This window comes from Podarcis muralis, chromosome 6, assembly GCF_964188315.1.
Source record: "Podarcis muralis chromosome 6, rPodMur119.hap1.1, whole genome shotgun sequence".
NCBI lineage: Eukaryota > Metazoa > Chordata > Lepidosauria > Squamata > Lacertidae > Podarcis > Podarcis muralis.
The window spans coordinates 39,006,595-39,025,466 of NC_135660.1; the positions used below are offsets into that span (position 1 = coordinate 39,006,595).

At 40.8% G+C, this 18,872-nt stretch overlaps 1 protein-coding gene across 2 annotated transcripts in view; it reads right to left on the minus strand.

The window, feature by feature from the left end:
- The window catches only part of STAG1 (STAG1 cohesin complex component), a 111,149-nt gene that overhangs the window by 51,008 nt on the left and 41,269 nt on the right, over positions 1 to 18,872 (minus strand). Inside the window, exon 3 of one of the 2 annotated variants that reach the window (XM_028730802.2) lies at positions 7,192 to 7,294. The exons of the other annotated variant lie outside the window; for it this stretch is intronic. Within the exon in view, the coding sequence (XP_028586635.1) occupies positions 7,192 to 7,294 (103 nt within the window). The remainder of the gene's footprint in view (positions 1 to 7,191; positions 7,295 to 18,872) is intronic. 2 annotated transcript variants of the gene reach the window in all.

An 18,872-nucleotide genomic window follows, 5' to 3' on the forward strand; every position in this document is an offset into this window, starting at 1 on the left:
GAAGGTCAGAATAACTGATTAGCTAATTGTTGTTTAGAACAACTTTCTCTGAAGACATGCCAAGTAGTTTATTAGCCTTGGGAGCATGCCTTCAAAGAGGCTTCCATTAACTCAGCTCATTGTCAGCTAGGAACAAGCCCTTAGAAGTCTCTGCAGAGTGAGAAATGCTCCTAAAAGTGGAATTATTTCCCCCTCTACAGAGACAGCAGTTTATATTCTAAGTGCTGGGGAAGGGCTTTGAATACGAACTGCTTCCTTTGAAGAGGAAAAAAGAATACTCCTTTAAAAAACAGAACAATCATGTATTTTAAAAACTTGTATAATACTGTATGAAAGTTCTAAGTGGTATCCAAAGGAATATTGCAAAAGCCCACTGAGGGGCACTTCCAAATCATTGTCAATTAACTAATAGTCAGGTGCCTGGAACATGATGCGCTTGGGGCTTTTCAAGCACCATTGATCAGCTGATCAGATGCCTGCCAAGCCACTTTCATGCTTTTAACGGTAGGTAGGTGTGATTTGGCTGGGAGGCCTGGTTGGCCTAATCATGTAAGCAGGCAGTGGGTTTCACACCTTTGCAATACACCTTATATTTATACTGCCTTTCACAGACTGACTCAATTTATTATTTACTTATTAAATTTGTATACCACCCTTCATCCATAGGTTTCAGGGTGGTTTACAACATAAAAATACAAGATAAAAACACAAAATACATAATAAAAGCAATTCAGATTAGCAGGCCTGATACTGACTCTACATTGGGGTGGCTAACCTTTTTAGGGTCAACTCTCTGGGGGCTGCATGTCAAAGCTGCTGTGTGGCTGAGCTGTAGAGGTGGGCCTAAGGTATAAAAGTGGGTGTGGTCAATTTTCACAAATTTCTTTTAAAAATTCTTTTTTAAAAGCCCCAGTAAGGGGCACACAGCACAAACAGTTAGTGACTGTGTGTCATGTACCAGCCCCCACTCCAACCTAGGGAACTGTAGCTGTCCTATCAGCCAGCCCTTAGGTCTGCAGCTGCTGATTTTGAATGCGAGGTTGGCTATGAATAAGATCTTCCTCATCCATGACCTGATTGTGGACAAATTGGGGGTTTCAGGTGGAATATACAGTAGCACCTCAGCTTACGTTATCCTCAGGTAATGTGAACTTCGGATTGTGAAAGCAGCAAACCCATAAGTGTTTCGCCGTGCACACATACGCAGAAGTGCTCTACTGCACCGTGCACATGCACAGAAGTGGTCCCTCCGGTTGCGGAAACCTTGGGATCTGACCGGAGCTCCGGAATGGATCCCGTCCGCAACCGGAGGTACCGCTGTATATTGCTCTAAACACAAGCTTTTTTCTCCACCATTTTATTGCAATATTCATATATACCATATACCCACTCATCACTCATTTCTTAAAGCCATAAAGCAATATTGTGTACAAACATGCCAGCATACATAAACAATCTATTAGCAGATATTGTTTTTCGTCTCCAAACATTTATATGCTCCTGCCATTCCTTATATACCCTGGGTATAGCATAGATTCCAAGATCCAAATGTATTCTTTGTTATAAATGGTATAGTTATTTTTGTCACGCTTCTTTTCAGTTTGAACATTACTTTTTCTTGTTTCAGTTTGAAATATTTTTATTCTCCCTCCCTTTTGTATTTTTACCCAATCCAATTCCATGCTGACTGAAACCCAGAAAAGGATATTCCCTTGGATATTATTTATCTGATGAAAGCCTCTCACAGAGTGGTGGCAGTAGAGTGTTTGGTCTAAGTATCTGATAGCACTTACAATTGCAAGTATATATATCAAGTATGCAAAGACTACATTTCAGCATAACAAAATACAGCAGTATAGTTACATATATTCAATACATAATTTCCTTCCTTATGTTCTATTAAAAGAGTGTTTGTTTAAACTGCAGTTTAAAGCACATGCATATAATAAGGGTAGGAAGGGTTATCAAAGTTACTGAGCATTTTTCATTAGGATACATTGTTTTCAGTTACTCCAGCTCACGAGTAACAAATATCCAACTCAGACCACTTTAACATTGTGAGTTCTGTCTTCCATCAATATCCCTGCCTCCATTTCTTTGGGCCCCCGACTCATTCTGCTTGCTATTCTTCACTTTAAGCCTTGTTACTTCCAATCCATTCACAACACTTGCAAAAATCTCAAACTTTGCTCTGCCTTGTCATTTCAAGACCAACAATTCAGAACAAATTAAGCCAGCTGACTAAAAACTGTAAATTTAATAATACATAACTAGCCTTCCAATAAACAATATTCACTCCAATTAAAATACATGATTTTTAATCCCATGTAAAAGTAAAACAGATGGGCTCTTTGCTTGTATGCTGCAATTAACACTGCTGAATCAACTGACTATGCAAAATAAAAACAAACCAGAACGTGAACAGGCTGCAGAGTTCAAAGACAAGTAGTCTTACTCATCGCCATCTTCACCCCAATGTTTATTCAGGTAATTTCTTGTTGTTATCAGTATGCACAAGATTTCTAATACAAAAGATTTGTTCCCAGCTAACTTGCAAAAGATTCATGTGAAATAAGTAAATGTATTACTTCTTTGCTTCCTCCCTCTGAAAGTCTCAAAGAAGCATTTTGCGTTGCATATTTTCCTATTTGAAAGCTCACAGTGTGAAGAAGCTGTTTCTCTGCTGGTTGTTGAATTGCTAGTTTCCACTCAGTGTACATGAGTAATACACATCAGCTACTGAAGCCCTTCATGTGTCATTCTGGCTCTATAGGCAACACAGCAAAATGTTGCCATCTCCTACAATGGTGTCACAAATCAGATCCTAGAGCTCCAGGTGTTGCCAGTTCCTTTACGTTTAGCAACTCACCATTTTGGATTATAAACCAGGATTCTAAGTTCATACATAACACTAAGCCAAGCCTCTTTGAAAGAGAGACTAAACCTGGCAGAATTCTTCCTCTGAGCTATGCAGAAGGATGAAAGGGGGAAAGATCTTAGAAGCTCATGGCAGCTCCCCACCACACTGCTGAACTATGGCTTAGCTCAGAGGTTTTCAACCTTTTTGAGTCCATGGATCCCTTAACCAAATACATTCTTTCTGTGGCACCTGTGGGGCTTAGGAGCCCAGCTATGTCACCCCTTGCCTGCAGAGCTCGCAGCCTCTCACTCTTTTTTGAACATCCTCCCTTGTGGAGGGGTCCCTCAGCCTCCTCTCCTCTCCCCTCTCCTTGGGAGTCCTCTGGGCAGCTGCTGCCGCTGCCGTCCCTGGTTTCTGAGCTGCGCCCCCCTGCCCCAAAGGGAGATGCCTCCCAGAGGCACCATTCACATGCAGAGCTTATAGCCAGGGCTGCTGCAGTGCAAGCCTTTGGGAGGCAAAGACGCAAGAGGGCATCAGAGGAGGGAAGGAAAGAAAGAAAGAAAGAAAGAAAGAAAGAAAGAAAGAAAGAAAGAAAGAAAGAAAGAAAGAGGTCAGTGTCACCATGGCACACTGGTTGAAAACCACTGGCTTAGCCTAATAAATATTAATAATTTAATAAGTTTATTAAGTTCATTTTAATAAGTTTACTGAGAAATAGTGGTCACAAAATGCATTTTCCCTCAACAACAAAATAAAGATAGTGTCTATTTTCAAAGAAATTCACATATGTCTCCCTCTCCTTACCAATTTAATTCAAGTCTGGGCTTTACCACAGATCCTGCTTTCACTACCAGAGCTCAATATAAGGAATAAATGGTGTCTGGGCATACAGAAAATTTTAGATATTTTATAAGTTTTTATCATCAGTAAAAGTTCTTTTTTAATATTCTTTTTTAGTGCTTTCCACACTTTTGCGGCATTTTGGTTAGCCCTAATAAAGGTATCACCCAGCAGATTTTGGATTCCCCCTCCCTTATAAACCAAGAGAGCTACCTTTGTAGCTGATTTTTAAGTTCAAATAAGCTCTTCCAATCACCTACTATCTCATTTCTAACTGGAGACACCAGAGATTGAACTTGCAACTTTTGAATGAAAAGGATATGCTCTATCACTAAGCTGATGTTTCCTCCCAAAAGACTTAAAGGCTGACCACTGGCCAGATATTCAAGATTTCAGTTACGCAAATGATAATTCAAAGTCTTGATACAGTATCACTTGCCTTGTTACATGCTTTCACATGAGAATAAAATTCTCCCATTTTACTCATTTTAGTCTCTGGATCATTCATACACATTTTTGTTTGGGAGGGTGAGGTGAGGCTCTCCAAATTAGAAGGTGAAATTGGGAGGGCACGATCTGGCAAAAGCCTTTATGGGATGTTTGCCAGGAACACATATCTGAAAATGTGGGACTTCTGTATCATTTTATTGATTTCTTTTGAATATTTATAGGCTGTCTTTCCAAGCAAAGCTCTCTCAAGGCAGATTACATAATAAAAACTTGGAAATGCAACAGTAAAAGTATTAATACAAAAGAATTTCTACATGTACACAAACTTAGTCAGCAGTAACACCCACCCACCCCAGAACATAAAAACCAATTTACCAAAGTAATCTATTTCACAGAGCAATGTAGCAAAAAATATACATTATGTATAAGCTTCCTGAAACAAATAAGCCCTCAGAGTCTTTCTAAAGGTCTGTATGGCATCTCTCCCTTCCTTGTTTAACCATTACTGGCAGTAGAGACAGAGAATTTCCAGTGGTAACCAGATTTTCTGTTTCTATTTTTGTCACACTTTGCCAAATACAACACCTGTATTCACTAAAAGAACATACATGTTGCATAATACATGTGTTGCAAAAGGGGGGAAGTTGCATTATTTTATATTACATCAGTGTTTCCTGAAAGCTAACAGTGCATGCATGAGTGCTAGCAACTGAAATGACTTTATTTCTCATCTCCAACTTTTATTACTAAGCACTGAGTGTATTTTAATTGGAAACACACACGTCATGTCTCTTAAGTCAAGTAAGATTTAAGCACTGAGCTGATTTCTTAAATGACATTTATTATTGGCACTAATTGCACCAGAACTCTCCCTGCGCCGTGTGGAATATTGTGTAAACAATAAAATGATAACATCAAGACATTCTAATGCAAATGGATTGAACCAATAATTATAACCAACTGCCCACCAAAGCCTGCTCTTTAGGAAAGTCTTTAAAACATGCACAATAAGCTTCTTCAGAGCGTTGGGTGTCATATTTTACCAGTGATAACTAAACAAGAGGGTCGTCTTCTAGAGTCCTGGATTTTTTCTTACACAAACATATACTTCTAAGCCAGTTTAATACCACCATTATAGAAAAACAGTTGTCTCAAGTTGAACTGTATACTGATATTTCTTTGCAAGAGATACTTTGAGACTGTTAGGATCTTGCACTAATTGCATCTGTTCAGACGTAGGGCAGACTCTAGGTCATGTAAAACTTAGTTGACTCCTGATCAGCTACTAATTTCAATACAAATGAAAGAAGTATCTGTTTTCCCTTCTGCTAACAAGCAAACTTTGTTCTTTCCCTTGACAAGGAGTAGACATTTTGAATAATACTTTTATATTTCAGACTACATTATTACAACTAACTGGGGAGAAACAACAAAACTAGACTTCAGCACATGCTGAAGATCTCCCACTGAGACCTTTGGGACTTAGAAGCACTCAACTTTTGCTGTATTAACTGCTATTCCAGCAAGTACTGAGTACATTTGCTTAACTCTTATCAAGGCACATGCTGACAAGCCTTACTATGGAAATTTTAGTGTCAATTTAAACCACCCCAAATTAAAACAATTTAAAGACCAAATAATGAAATCACAGCATATACGTTTGAAGGAGGTACATGCCTTTAAAAAAAAGTCATTATGTACACTGGGCGCACATGTATCAGGATGCTGAGAGCAACTGTAACTTGTGTGTGTGTGTGCCTATAGTGCATATAGAATTCAAAGAAAGGTAGCTGCTTGCAATATTAAAAACTTAGCACATTACACAGTCTGTAATATTCAATGCCAAAAAATGTAACTTAACCTCTAAAGATTCTAGTGCAAGAAACAAGTCCCAATCCCAAACTGCATTTCAAAATAAGTCAGCTATTCCATGACACAAACAGTCTTTAAAGGGGTTGCATTCTCCACTGACAATCAATTAAAGCTTCTCTGCTCCACCAATAAATGCTATTTTCCACACTACAAAGGTAGGCACACTACCATACACACTAATTTGTTAATCTGAAATGAGTATTTAATCTTGAAATGTACATAGGAGACACAGATGGTGGAATTCAACATCACACTACTACAAATCTGGCTTTTAGGAGCACGCAAAGCTTGCAATAAGCCACCATGTGCCAGAAAAAAGCTCAGGAAGAAATGGTGTTGAAGAAGAGAGAGGGTGATGAAACATGAGGAAATTTATAAGAATCTAAAAGAGTGGCAAAGACTGAAAGTAGCAAGAGCAGGCTAGGATTCATGAGAGTAAAGGTTTATCTGCATAGCTGATTTAATGGTGCTCTAGAGACCCTTTAACTAAGAACCATTTTCTAGCATTCCTGCACAACTGAGAAACCAAATCTTCCATAACAGGTTTATTATAATAATTAAGCAACATGAATTATCCTATAGGTGACATCCAATGATACCCAACTAACTGTGCAACGGATTTCCACTTGTGAAATGCAATTTCTTCTGCCTCTCCTTTCCACGTAGCCTCCTGCATTCCCTCTCTGCCTGACAGCCCCCTGCTCCAGAGCAGATTTTGGAGGCATGCAAGAGACTGCAGAATGGAGGAGAGGAACATAAGCATAAGCAGAAATCCACTTGCAAGATGCTGGTATGCCACCCTGTTTTTAACAACCTTGGTAAACAATTCATGCAGCAAAAGCAAAATATTTTCTTGAAATTTTCAGAAAACAGTCTTATTATATTTTGCAAACATTATATTTTGGGGGAAAAATTCAAACATTTTGCATATCAAACCTGCTTGAATACTTAAAATAATATATGTGACACAAAACAAAATATGAAAGGTTAACTTCTCTTACAAGCTGGCTTTCTGCTGCACTAAAGCATCCAATACTACTTGTTTTACCAATTACATGGCAAGCTTTCATACAGATTAATATATAAAGAAAACTTCATGTGGAAATTAAGAAAATGAAATGCAAGAACAGTCTTAAAACAGGTATTCAAAGAAAAAATAAGTGGCATACTGGAGGTCTGCCAGGACGACCGCGTTTTCTTTTCCCCTTCAGTTCAGTTTCTTCCAGTTCACTACCAGCATCTGAATGTGCAGTAGTTTCATTTGTAGAATCCCTGAAGGAAAATGCCAGTTAAAAATAAATTAGTAAACAAATTATTAATGCATAACGGAGTAAATATTTGGCCCCAACTCTACTTTTTAAACAAAACTAAGGGGCTAGTAAAGCTGGTCCCAAAATGCATGTTGTCAAGCAAGTGAAGCTCTCAGTTCACAGGATGACTACTGACAGGAAGGAGTGTGGACAATGCAGCAGGCAACTGGATCAGTTCTGTGTTCATGACATTAAAATGCTTGGAATATGGGGTGGAAATTGACTGGGATAATAGACAGGTAGGGCATGATGAATATTTATACATCTTTAACCACATTTTTCTCTTACTTAAAAAAATTCACTTAAAAAATAACAACTACTGAAATCGAAATCAACATTATTGTTAACAGCATTGTAGAAACATGGAATGTTCACCTAAAACAAATGAAGTTTCCAGATGAATCATGAGGTTACTACTGCTTTGGCTACATTCTCCTACTTCTGCCTTCTACCATGCTGCTCCCTATGCCTGGTATATACCGTAACTCCCACTGTATCTCCCTCTCTTTCTCCGATAAAAACTTTCACAAATAGCATACACAGTAAAAAAATAAAACCATCTCATTTTACAGCTGACAACATTAGGATTATACAGAAGTGATGAGACCACTCAGATCCTGCCCAGAGCAAATATTGGTTTAAGAACCTCCAAACAATAATCAACAACTAAAAGTAACAAAACTGAAAATGGTGAAAAGGCCCAGGTTAAATATCTACCAACATGTTATCCTACAGAACAGGTGCCAAGGATGATGGAAGCTTTAATCCACCAACATCTGGAGGGCCACAGAGATTCCAGGGATTTTGTTACTTGCTGTTTCAGTAGGTTGGAGAAAGCCCTTCAAGGCATTCATTCACACATCAAATGTTAGCATAGATTTAGGAAACCTTATAACATGTCAGACTATTTATTCTCATAGTACAGTACTGCCTACTCTGACTGTCAGCACCTTTCCACAGTTTCAGAAGAGGTCTGTCTCATCACCTGCTTTGAGATCCTTTTAACTGGAGCTGCCAGGTACTGAACCTAGGACCCTCTCGATGTGAAGGACGTGCTCTACCACCAAGCTATGGATGCTCCATCATTGTTGCAAGCTGTTCCTAACCCCAAGTCAAAAAACAAAATGGTATTTTACCTGCAATATAAATCTATGCCACAGCACTCATGAATGCCTAAGTAAAGGGTTTGGGAAAGACCATTCTTGCCTGTAAGTGGTACCTCAATTAAGAAAACTCTTTCATACTAAAATAGAAGGGAGGGGAGAGGGGGAAATGTTCATTTGTTAAAAGCAGATGAAGATTGGCAGTGTGAAATTAAAGGAGAATCTGAAAATGTTTATTTAGAGAATAATGATCTATAGCCGATTTGGATTTCAGAGAGCAGTGCTACAAAATGGCTTCTGTACGATATGTAACACCTTGGGAAATGTATAAAATTTCTAAGACAAGTATGAGAAATGCTGGCATTGAGAGCTATCTAAAGGAGACTTTGTTCTGGTTCACACATCATATTAAACCGTAGTTGAGAACAGTGCCGGATTTGCATGCAATCTGAGTGGTATATAGCCCAAAGCCTCATAATATGGAGAGGACTTGGCCTCTTGCCATTAAAAAAAACAAAAACAAAAAAACCAGGCAAATTTTACTACCTAGGCCCAGTTGCTTAGCAACATAAAACACATGATCTATCCGTCTATGACTGCATAACAGTTACACAGGTGCCTACTTACTGTTTAATAAAGTTCATGGAGGCTTTAAAGCTACTCAAAATCAAATGATAAAGTCAGTTATGAAGTAATACAAGTCCTCAGATCACTGTGTATCATTACCGCATGCATTTTGAGAACAAGGGAGGATTATTTTATATCATTGTGAATCACAATATTTAAATTTGACTTTTGTGAAAACAATGAGTAAGCGATATAAAAGTGGTGCTAGTAAATGAAAGTGAAAACAGAACAGAAGGAAATGCTCCAACATTTAAAGCCAATCACATCATATGGCTTTGTACAGCATGCAGAAACAGCCCTACAGAATCCCTCATATACAGAACATTCATTTTTACAAACAGAAGAAAATCAGGTAGACTATATGAGCAGTCTGAGCATACTGAAGAACAACCAGTTCACATACAGAACACAGATTCCCAAGAACTTCAAGTACCACTACAAGTACAGAAACTTCTGGAGAAAGTGACAATGAAGTGACAGGACCTACAGCCAAAGGCACAAGGCACTGAGGGAACGTGCCATGAGATAGTTACACTGAAAGAAGCAGTTCAAGCTCATTACCGTCTTAAAGAATGGGAAAACAAAGTAAATGGTCTCAGCAAAAGTCCTAGCATTACAGACACAAAAATACCAACCGTTCATGCTAATAGTAATTTCAGAGACAATAATGGACCACACTAAATAACAAGGAAATATCATTCTGGATTGAGAAAGGTCCATTGGAACATCAGCACTGGATGGACCTTTTAGCACTTCAAAGTGAACATACAAAAACCAAGCCCAATTCTGCTCAAATAATTTATTCTATTCCACCAAAGTAAATGGCCTACCCCTGACAATGGCTAGTGTATTCTCCCACAAAATGAAAGGTCCATTGCTTTGTGTGCAAACTTTTCTCTAACCAAACTACCTCAACTAGAGCTTTAGCTTCTACTGGATTTGATGACTGGCATCATGCTTATCTTGTTCAAACCCACCCAAGGAAGCTCTAAAAATCATATGAACTCTATGCTAACGAACTTAACAAGAAAGCGTGGTCAAACGCTCACATTGAAGCTCGATGAGCAAATCAAAGCAGAGCAGGATTATTGGAGGCACATACTTCAGTGAGTTATTGTAGTGATTTCCCTTTTGGCAGAATGTGGCTTTGCGTTTAGGGAAGCTGATGAAGCATTTGGTTCAGCAAACAATGGTAACTTTCTTGGATTGCCTGAATTAATTGCCAAAATTGATCCCTTCCTGTGTGCTCACATAAATCAGTAAGGAGGTAAAGGCTCTGGGTCAGCCATTGTACTTCTCCAAAACCATATGTGATTATCCAATTGATGGTTAATACAGATCAAGAAGCAATACTGAGCAACATCAAACAGGCAGGTTATTTTAGTTTATCAGTAGATTCAACCCCTGATGTTTCCCATGTAGATCAATTTATTCTCATTGTTAGGTATGTTTCTCTAATGATGGATTACCAGTTGAACACTTTCTTGAGTTTTTACGTTCTTGACTCCCGCGCACATCAGCAGAGCACGCATAAGCCCACTTCGCTACACCCCTATGTAGTGTAACCCTTGTTAAAAAAAACCTTCTACATAGGGTATTGTAACTTTCATGTCACTTTTGGAAGATGTGTAAAGTAAAAAATATTTTATTCACAGACAAGGCTTGTAATATAGAGGTTTAAGCTATAAAAGCCACACAATTGTTTTGTCAGCAAAATAGACAGGCTTAGCTGTTTAAGACTACTCTCACAGAAAGAGGTCAGGCAGTAAGGAGCATACAAGACTAATTGGGACATTACAGAAGAATCCAACCTTATTAACTCTAAAAATATTTTCTTGCATTCATGGCCACTTCATAAACACCTAATTCCTGATGTCATTAAAACAAATAGAACAGCACTTTAAGAGCTGAGGAGACAATATCTCAAGTTACATCCTCTTCAGTTATGCTCTAGCTGTTAAGTCTGACCAAAGTTAAACAGACTAAATTTGAAAATGCTGCAGTAAGGAGGCTTTCAGAGCAGATTTAGCTAAACATGAGGGTCCACATTTTCATTCATTACCACACTTGCCATGGAAAGCATGCTGCCATTTTCCAGTGAGACCCTGACTTCCTCCTAACTGAGCTTGAGTGGGTGGGGATGGTCCCAACAAAGAGTTTGCTGTGTTGTTGAGCACCTTAGTGGCACAGTGCCAAGTCAACAAGTCCCCACCACTTTTCCCAGCTTTGAACTAGAAACTGAGGAGTAAAGGAAAAAAATAAGCCTGATCTCTGGTTCCATGACAAAGCGTTGTGGCAGTCACAATTTTTGGTATTACTACCTTGGTAAGCAAATGATGAAGTTACAATCCCTGGGAAAAACATAAAAAAGGTTTAATAATGAAAAGTGTAAAGTTTAGACAAAAGTGGCCCATGCTGTGCTTCCCAAATAACTCACCTGACCTTTATTCACTTCTAGGTCACACATTTAATTGTTCATTTTTTCAGCTGAGTCACCTGGGAATGCAAGCTGCATTACCCTTTGAATCTAGGCACTCTTTCCCAATTGGCTATAGTAGGAGTTGGATGGAGAAGGTAAAGGGTATATATTTAGGGGGAGTTTGTGAGGGAATCACAGCTCTGTGAACAGGAGGGAGCCTCTGTGACAAATCATCACAGCAGCAGAGGCAAACCACTACGCAAGTTCAGCACTTGTTCAAGTTCAGCAACAGGGTATGGTGGGCAGAGAAGTAAATTCACAACTTGTTTAACCAAGAGCTTAGCTTATTAAATTTAAGACTTTTAAATTCAAAATATCACAGCAGCTTTTAATTTAAAAGACTAAAGCAGTTATGAGGCTAGGAAGCAAGCAGCAGGGAGTGATATCCTATGAGCGCCATACCTATGACTATATGTCTCTGGCAGCTTGTAGTTTCATTGGATACTAAAATAGAATATAACAATTTGGGTCCTGAAAACCTATTGGGACACTTCTAAAGGTGGGTGGAGGCAGGATTAGAACCTATACTTCTTAACACCAAAGAGACTTTCTGTTGACATTCATTATTACTAAATGCCCCAGGGTAATTCTGCTAACAGGCACAAGTTCTAATTTTTACCAAAAGCTAGAACAGATTCCCACTTAAAGTATTTAAACTAGCTCAAACACTACCTTCTCAGTTACTTCATATACTGCATGCACATTGTACATCAAGAAATCTTTTGACTAGAATGACCAATTAATAGGACTAAAGGGTTTCCTTTGGGAGGGTAGGGAAACTGCAATCTGATAGTTGCAGAAAGGCAGATTGCTGTCTTTCTTTGTCCAATAGCAACATTTTTCTGCTGTTAGCAGAAAATAAATTGCTTATATATTCTCCAGAGTAATCATCACCAGTTGCAGTTGCTTGAAGAAATACACCAAGCAAGACCAAAAAGGCACCGTGGAGCACAGAATCTTGTCGCCACCATATTCTTGCTATTCTCTTAGGCAACACAAATAACATGATTTTAAATTCCCATATTCTGAAGAAAAAACTGAATATATATGGCATGTTTCCAATAAATTTTATTTTTAGATGTTTTTAGCCATTTTGAAATGTTTTTTTTTTTTTAATTGTATTGGTTTTTAACCACAGAGGTGTTTGCTGCCTGGGCTCCTTTGGGAGGAAGGGCAGAATATAAATGTAATGATAAAAAAATTAAATGGTTGAACTGAGTGTAATTTCTTCACCACAATCAAAGTGCACAATCACACATGCGATTAGGAACATTTATTTCAATTTGCAGTTTACCTACCCTCACAGCAGTATTAAAGGCTTTGTGGCCCCTGTATCTCAAATGTTTGCAGTTCTGATGAGAATCCAGGTCTATATACACCTGCCTTGCCAATAAATTTTATTTTATTCCCTAGTTTATCTGCTGGTAGATACTCTGCCAACTTCTGTACCATAAACAATTAGTATTAAGCAGCAGTATATACAGGGTAAGTCCTTTAAAAGAGGCCCCATGGATACAGAGTACACATGTCAAAGGCCTGGAAACGATGCCTTATGAGGAACGGCTAAGGGAGCTGGGCATGTTTAGCCTGGAGAAGAGGAGGTTAAGGGGTAATATGATAGCCATGTTCAAATATATAAAAGGATGTCATATAGAGGAGGGAGAAGGGTTGTTTTCTGCTGCTCCAGAGAAGCGGACACGGAGCAATGGATCCAAACTACAAGAAAGAAGATTCCACCTAAACATTAGGAAGAACTTCCTGACAGTAAGAGCTGTTCGACAGTGGAATTTGCTGCCAAGGAGTGTGGTGGAGTCTCCTTCTTTGGAGGTCTTTAAGCAGAGGCTTGACAACCATATGTCAGGGGTGCTCTGATGGTGTTTCCTGCTTGGCAGGGGGTTGAACTCGATAGCCCTTGTGGTCTATTCCAACTCTATGATTCTATTCTATGATTCTATGTTCCACGGGGCCTATTTTAAAAGACTCACCCTGTATATGGTTTGTTTTGGAGTACCAAACTCACACCACTGGATTCTCTAATCTCATGGAATTTTCTCCTTTCCAATATGACATATTTAGGTGGGGAAACCTAATAAACAATGGGAATGATTCGTACATTGAATTCTACTGAACTGTTCTACTGAAAGTCATGAGAAACTCACCATAGTCCATCCAGCAAGTTTATCTAGTCTGGCTATTCAGTCAGAGGGAACAGAACAAACTGAGATGCTGCGTCCATATAATATACCTTTAAAACAGGCTTGCAATTTTTTACTTGCCCCAAACACAACACGTACATCTGCCCTAAAACTTAGGTGCCTACTCTTTGTCTCTAATTATTCATGTTGGATATTTCCAATAGAAAAGGAAGTAGAAATTGCTGCAGTTCGTGTTTGTCTGTGGTCAGGAAGCATAATTAATGGGACTTTTTAAACACTGTTTTGAGGGTTTCCTTTACAGTGGTGCCCCGCAAGACGAACGCCTCGCAAGACGGAAAACCCGCTAGACGAAAGGGTTTTCCGTTTTGGAGGCGCTTCGCAAAACGAATTTCCCTATGGGCTTCCTTCGCAAGACGAAAGCCCATAGGGAAATCTCCGGGACAGCGGGGAAGCGCAGCGCGTCTTCCCCACTGTCCTCGGACCTCCTCCCGCCGCCAGGCTTTGGAGCAGCCTTCCGAAGCCTGGCGGGGGGCGGAGAGGTTTTTTAAAAACCCCGGGACAGCGGGGGACTTCTCCGCTGTCCGGGGCGATTTTAAAATGCTGCCGGGCGGCAGCGCTGCCGCCCGGCAGCATTTAAAAAAACCCACGACAGCGGGTTTAAAATCGCCCCGGGCGGCGCGTTTCTCCGCTGTCCCGGAGGGCTTTTGAAGGCAGGCGGGGGGAGCAAAGACTTTTGCCCCCCGCCCGCCTTCAGAAGAGGTCCTGGACCGCTAGACGAAAGGGTCCTGGACCTCTTCTGAAGGCGGGCGGGGGGCGAAAGTCTTTGCTCCCCCCTGCCTGCCTGTCCCGGAGGGCTTTTGAAGGCAGGCGGGGGGGGGGGGAGCAAAGACTTTCGCCCCCCGCCCGCCTTCAGAAGAGGTCCAGGACCTCTTCTGAAGGCAGGCGGGGGGCGAAAGTCTTTGCCCCCCCCCTGCCTGCCTTCCCAGGGGCTTTTAAATCGCCCCGGACAGCGGAGAAGTCCTCCGCTGTCCCGGGGCGATCTTAAAATGCCGCCCGCCAGCATTTTAAGATCGCCCCGGACAGCGGAGAAGCCCTCCGCTGTCCCGGGGTTTTTTAAAATGCTGGGGGTGGGAAGAAAAGCCCTTGTCCCCCCCCCCCCCGCCTTCAGAAGAGGTCGGGGGACAGACTGTCCCCGGACCTGGTCTGAAGTCGGTTTCCATAGGAACGCATTAATTGATTTTCAATGCATTCCTATGGGAAACCGTGCTTCGCAAGACGAAAAACTCGCAAGAAGAAAAAACTTGCGGAACGAATTAATTTCATCTTGCGAGGCACCACTGTACATTGAAATGAATATAGCTTGCATAAGTTACATAACAGTTTTCTAAGCTTTGTTAAATAGTAGACAGCAAGACAAATAGCATAACTATTTGGCAGAAACTGAACTGCGGGGAACGGAAACAGCTCTGACCTCACAACATAAAGGTCTCAGAATCAATATCTGAGTAAAGTTCCCTCACAATATTGAGCAACCACTACCCATCAACAGGCACTTTGGATTAAGGATATATTTATTCCTTTTTCGTATTTCTATTTGCCTTGCAATAAAAATAATCAAAGTGGCTTACAAATAATAAAAAGATGAATTAAACACCAGTAACCCAGTTAAAAAGAAGCATAAGATTCTAGAAAAAAATAACCCCTACTAGGTTCAGAAATTAAGCATTAAACACTGGTAAATTTGCTGTTAAGCCAGAAAAATTTGTTCATTATAGTTGTTTGAGATTTTAAAATGTTATGGTCAGGATCCCAAATGTCCAAAACCTGATTAACATGCTCCTAGAGAGACCTTTGCACTTGTGCTACTTAAACAGCAGCTCCATATGGCAAGTCATTCTTGAATGAAGACTATCTAGAGCCCCTACATTAAAGGAACAGATTAATAAATTGTGAGATATAGCCTCAATGGTTAAGTATCAAAATTTGTTCATTTATCTGACGGTAGATCAACGAAACAAATTTGAGAACTCTGGATGCCATGTATTAAATATTACAAGTTTTATCATCATTGTTAAAAAGCACGGGGGACAAAATGTTCTGTGGCATTCTGCAGGGTACCAACTCCCAGGGCACCAAACAATACTCATGCCCCCCATCCGGCACATTATAATAATGGCCTTCAAGCTGGGAATGGTATCACTGTAATACAGTGCCCCCAACCTCACTTCCTTCAGCCACTCTAGGAAGATACCTTGGTCAACAATAATAAAAGTTGTGGAGAGATCAAGGAGAACAAGCAGGATTTCACTGCAGTCACTTCCTCTGTTTCTCACCCAAGGGGATACTGCTATTAGTATTTCATATACAATCATAAAATTGTAGAGTTGGAAGGTACCCAAAAGGGTCATCTAGCCCAACCCCCTGCAATGGAATCATAGCTTTTATATTAACATGCACAGGAGGAATTCCTATTGATGTCCCTGGGACTGACAGCAAACTGTGTATAACTAATATCCAAATGTATTTTCACTTCCTAATTACATCTGAAAAATGTTTATTTTTCTGAACCTTTAAAAACATATGCAAGTTTCTTCTATCTCTACAAGGCAATAGACTTCAGCATCATCTGCTTCAGATAATGAAATTTATTACAAAGCTGATGAGTTTATTTTCAAACTTTCTCTATAGATTACAATCACATTTTACGTGGAGGTTCCGTTCCAAGGGTTCCACACATACACAAAAATTGTGCATATCCAAATCTTTGCAGCCACATGGCAGCTAGCAGCTGTACTGTGTGCTGAGTGGGCCTTGCCCAGCAATCAAGGCAGAGAGCCTAAAAACTCTTTTCGTGTCAGGTCAGCATGGGTTTTCCCACACAAAAAAGAGCTTTTGAGCTCTTTGACTTGCTTCCAGGGCAATGACCACCCAGCACACAGGTTCTGGGAGGCCAGGGATGCACATGCAAGATTTTGCAGAAGCTCACACAAGCATGCCAAAACTGCCATGTCAAGTGGGCCTTGCCCCCCAAGCAAGACAGAGAGTTTAAAAGCTCTTCATGTGCCGGGTAACCCAAGCGGACCCAGTGCATAAAGAGTTTTTAAGCTCTCTGCCTTGCTTAGATTTAACGTGCGCAATTTAAACCAGTCTGCCTTCAGCTGCATATTGGTGAAATTACACAAATTAAGTGTGTATAAGATGCAATTGTTCTGTATGTTTTTCTATTTTCCCAAGGGTCGTGTAGGTATGGCTCAGACTGAATTCCCTAATGTTAGCTATCATATAAAAGAAAGATACAGTGGCAGAAAGGGTAAAAGACAAAGAGTCCCACTGAAATCCATGAAAAGTCAAAAGCTCCTGCTTCCCCACCCCAACAGAGCAGGATTCCAACTTTACGGCCAATTGCAGCACATCAAACACATTATATAAACCCTGTCCCGGAAGGCCATCTCACAGATAACAATGCATGGCCTCCTGCCTAAAAAAATTTACAGTACACAAGTGGTGATTTTGGTAGTTGAAACTCTTGGACCTTTGTACAAGCATCATACCCAAGGTTACTATTTCTCAGAAACCTCACTCAAATTATTTATTTTATTTATTTAAACAATATATATAACCACTTCACTTCAGTTTACAAAAATACAAAAAATAAAAATCATTTAAAACTATAAAATCTAACATCAATTAAAATGCCTGCTGGAATCAACTTCAGTAGGTGCTGGAAAGTTCAGTAGGGAGGGGACCTGTCTGACCTCAACTGAAAAGGAATTCCATAAACTTGGGCCCACAATACTAAATGTACAGCTCCTGGTGAACACGAGCCACGCATCCAAGCAATAGAGGACCACCAACAGTGACTTCCATGAAAACCTCGGTGATCATTCAAAGATATAAAGGATCAGATAGTCCTTGAGGTGGACTCAAATTGTTAAGAGCCTTGTAAATTAACACAAGGACCTTCAACCTGGCCCAACAGCGTATAGGCAGCCTTACCTCTTTTTTATACCTATTAAGCAGCCAGTGCAGACTTTTGAGCACTGGAATTATCTGCTGGTGATAGTCTGCCTTCTCAACAGTCTAGCAAAAGCATTTTGTACTAGCTAGAGACTCTGACCCAGGCGCAAGGGTACTCCCACATAGAGCACATAGCAATAATCAAGTCTTTAGGTTAGAAATGCATTGATCACTGTGGCCAGACTATCCCTAACCAAGAACAGCAGCAGCTGATATAACAGCTGTAAAAGGCACACCTGAGCTTCCAGTGAAAAAGATGGATCCAGGGCCACCCTCTAAACCTGTTTTTTCAGAGGATCTACAACCCCATCAAGAAAGCCTCTCCTCCTGCAAGAGGGGAGGTGTTGTGGGCGGGACGCGATTTCTGCCTCATGCAGGGGGCGTTACGCCCCTTGCCCCCACTCACCTGGCTGGTGCACCACGCCCACAGGTAAGCGCCCAATTGGGCGGCTTGGGGGGGCATGGTTTGCAGTTTAACTTACTGCTTCGCCAGCCATTCTGCCTCATTTTCCGCCTTCCCGTCGCGAGTCACCCACCCTGCACTCCCTTAGAGCTTAGGGTTTAGTTCTCTCTCTTGGCCTTGCTATGGACCTTAGGTTGGTCGCCCAGGTTGTCCAGGGGGCCTGGTAGGAATTTTTCCATCTGGCATTAGGCCTTGGGGTTTTTTCGCCTACCTCGTAGCAATCGTCACAACTTTTTCGGTATTGGTGGGTAGGTTAGGCATTGGAATGTGTTCATGGTGTGTGGAAGCGCTAGGTGTGGCCATCGCCTACCCCTTCAATTTTGGGTATTCCATTAAAGGAATCCGGCGGTCGTGGATCCTATCCGATGCCTGTGTGGCGGGGGGCCATGGCACGACCCTCGGTGACATCAGGGGAGAGCTTATAGTTGTATTAACATCAACAGGCTCCACCTTCTGGTGAATAAACCCCCTTTCAGGCTCACCCCCTCTCCGAGTGGGTGGAGTCTATCTGACGTGGTCCAATGACTAAGCCAATACCTTTCACTTGCTGTAATCAATAAAGTTGTGGCCTTTTCTTGCCCATTAACCTTATATTCCGTGTCCGTGTGTCTTCATTTCACAAAGCGGGGATCGGGTCCTCGAACCACAACAGATAGCTGGCCCATCTTGTGGACACAGGAACTATCAACCCAAAG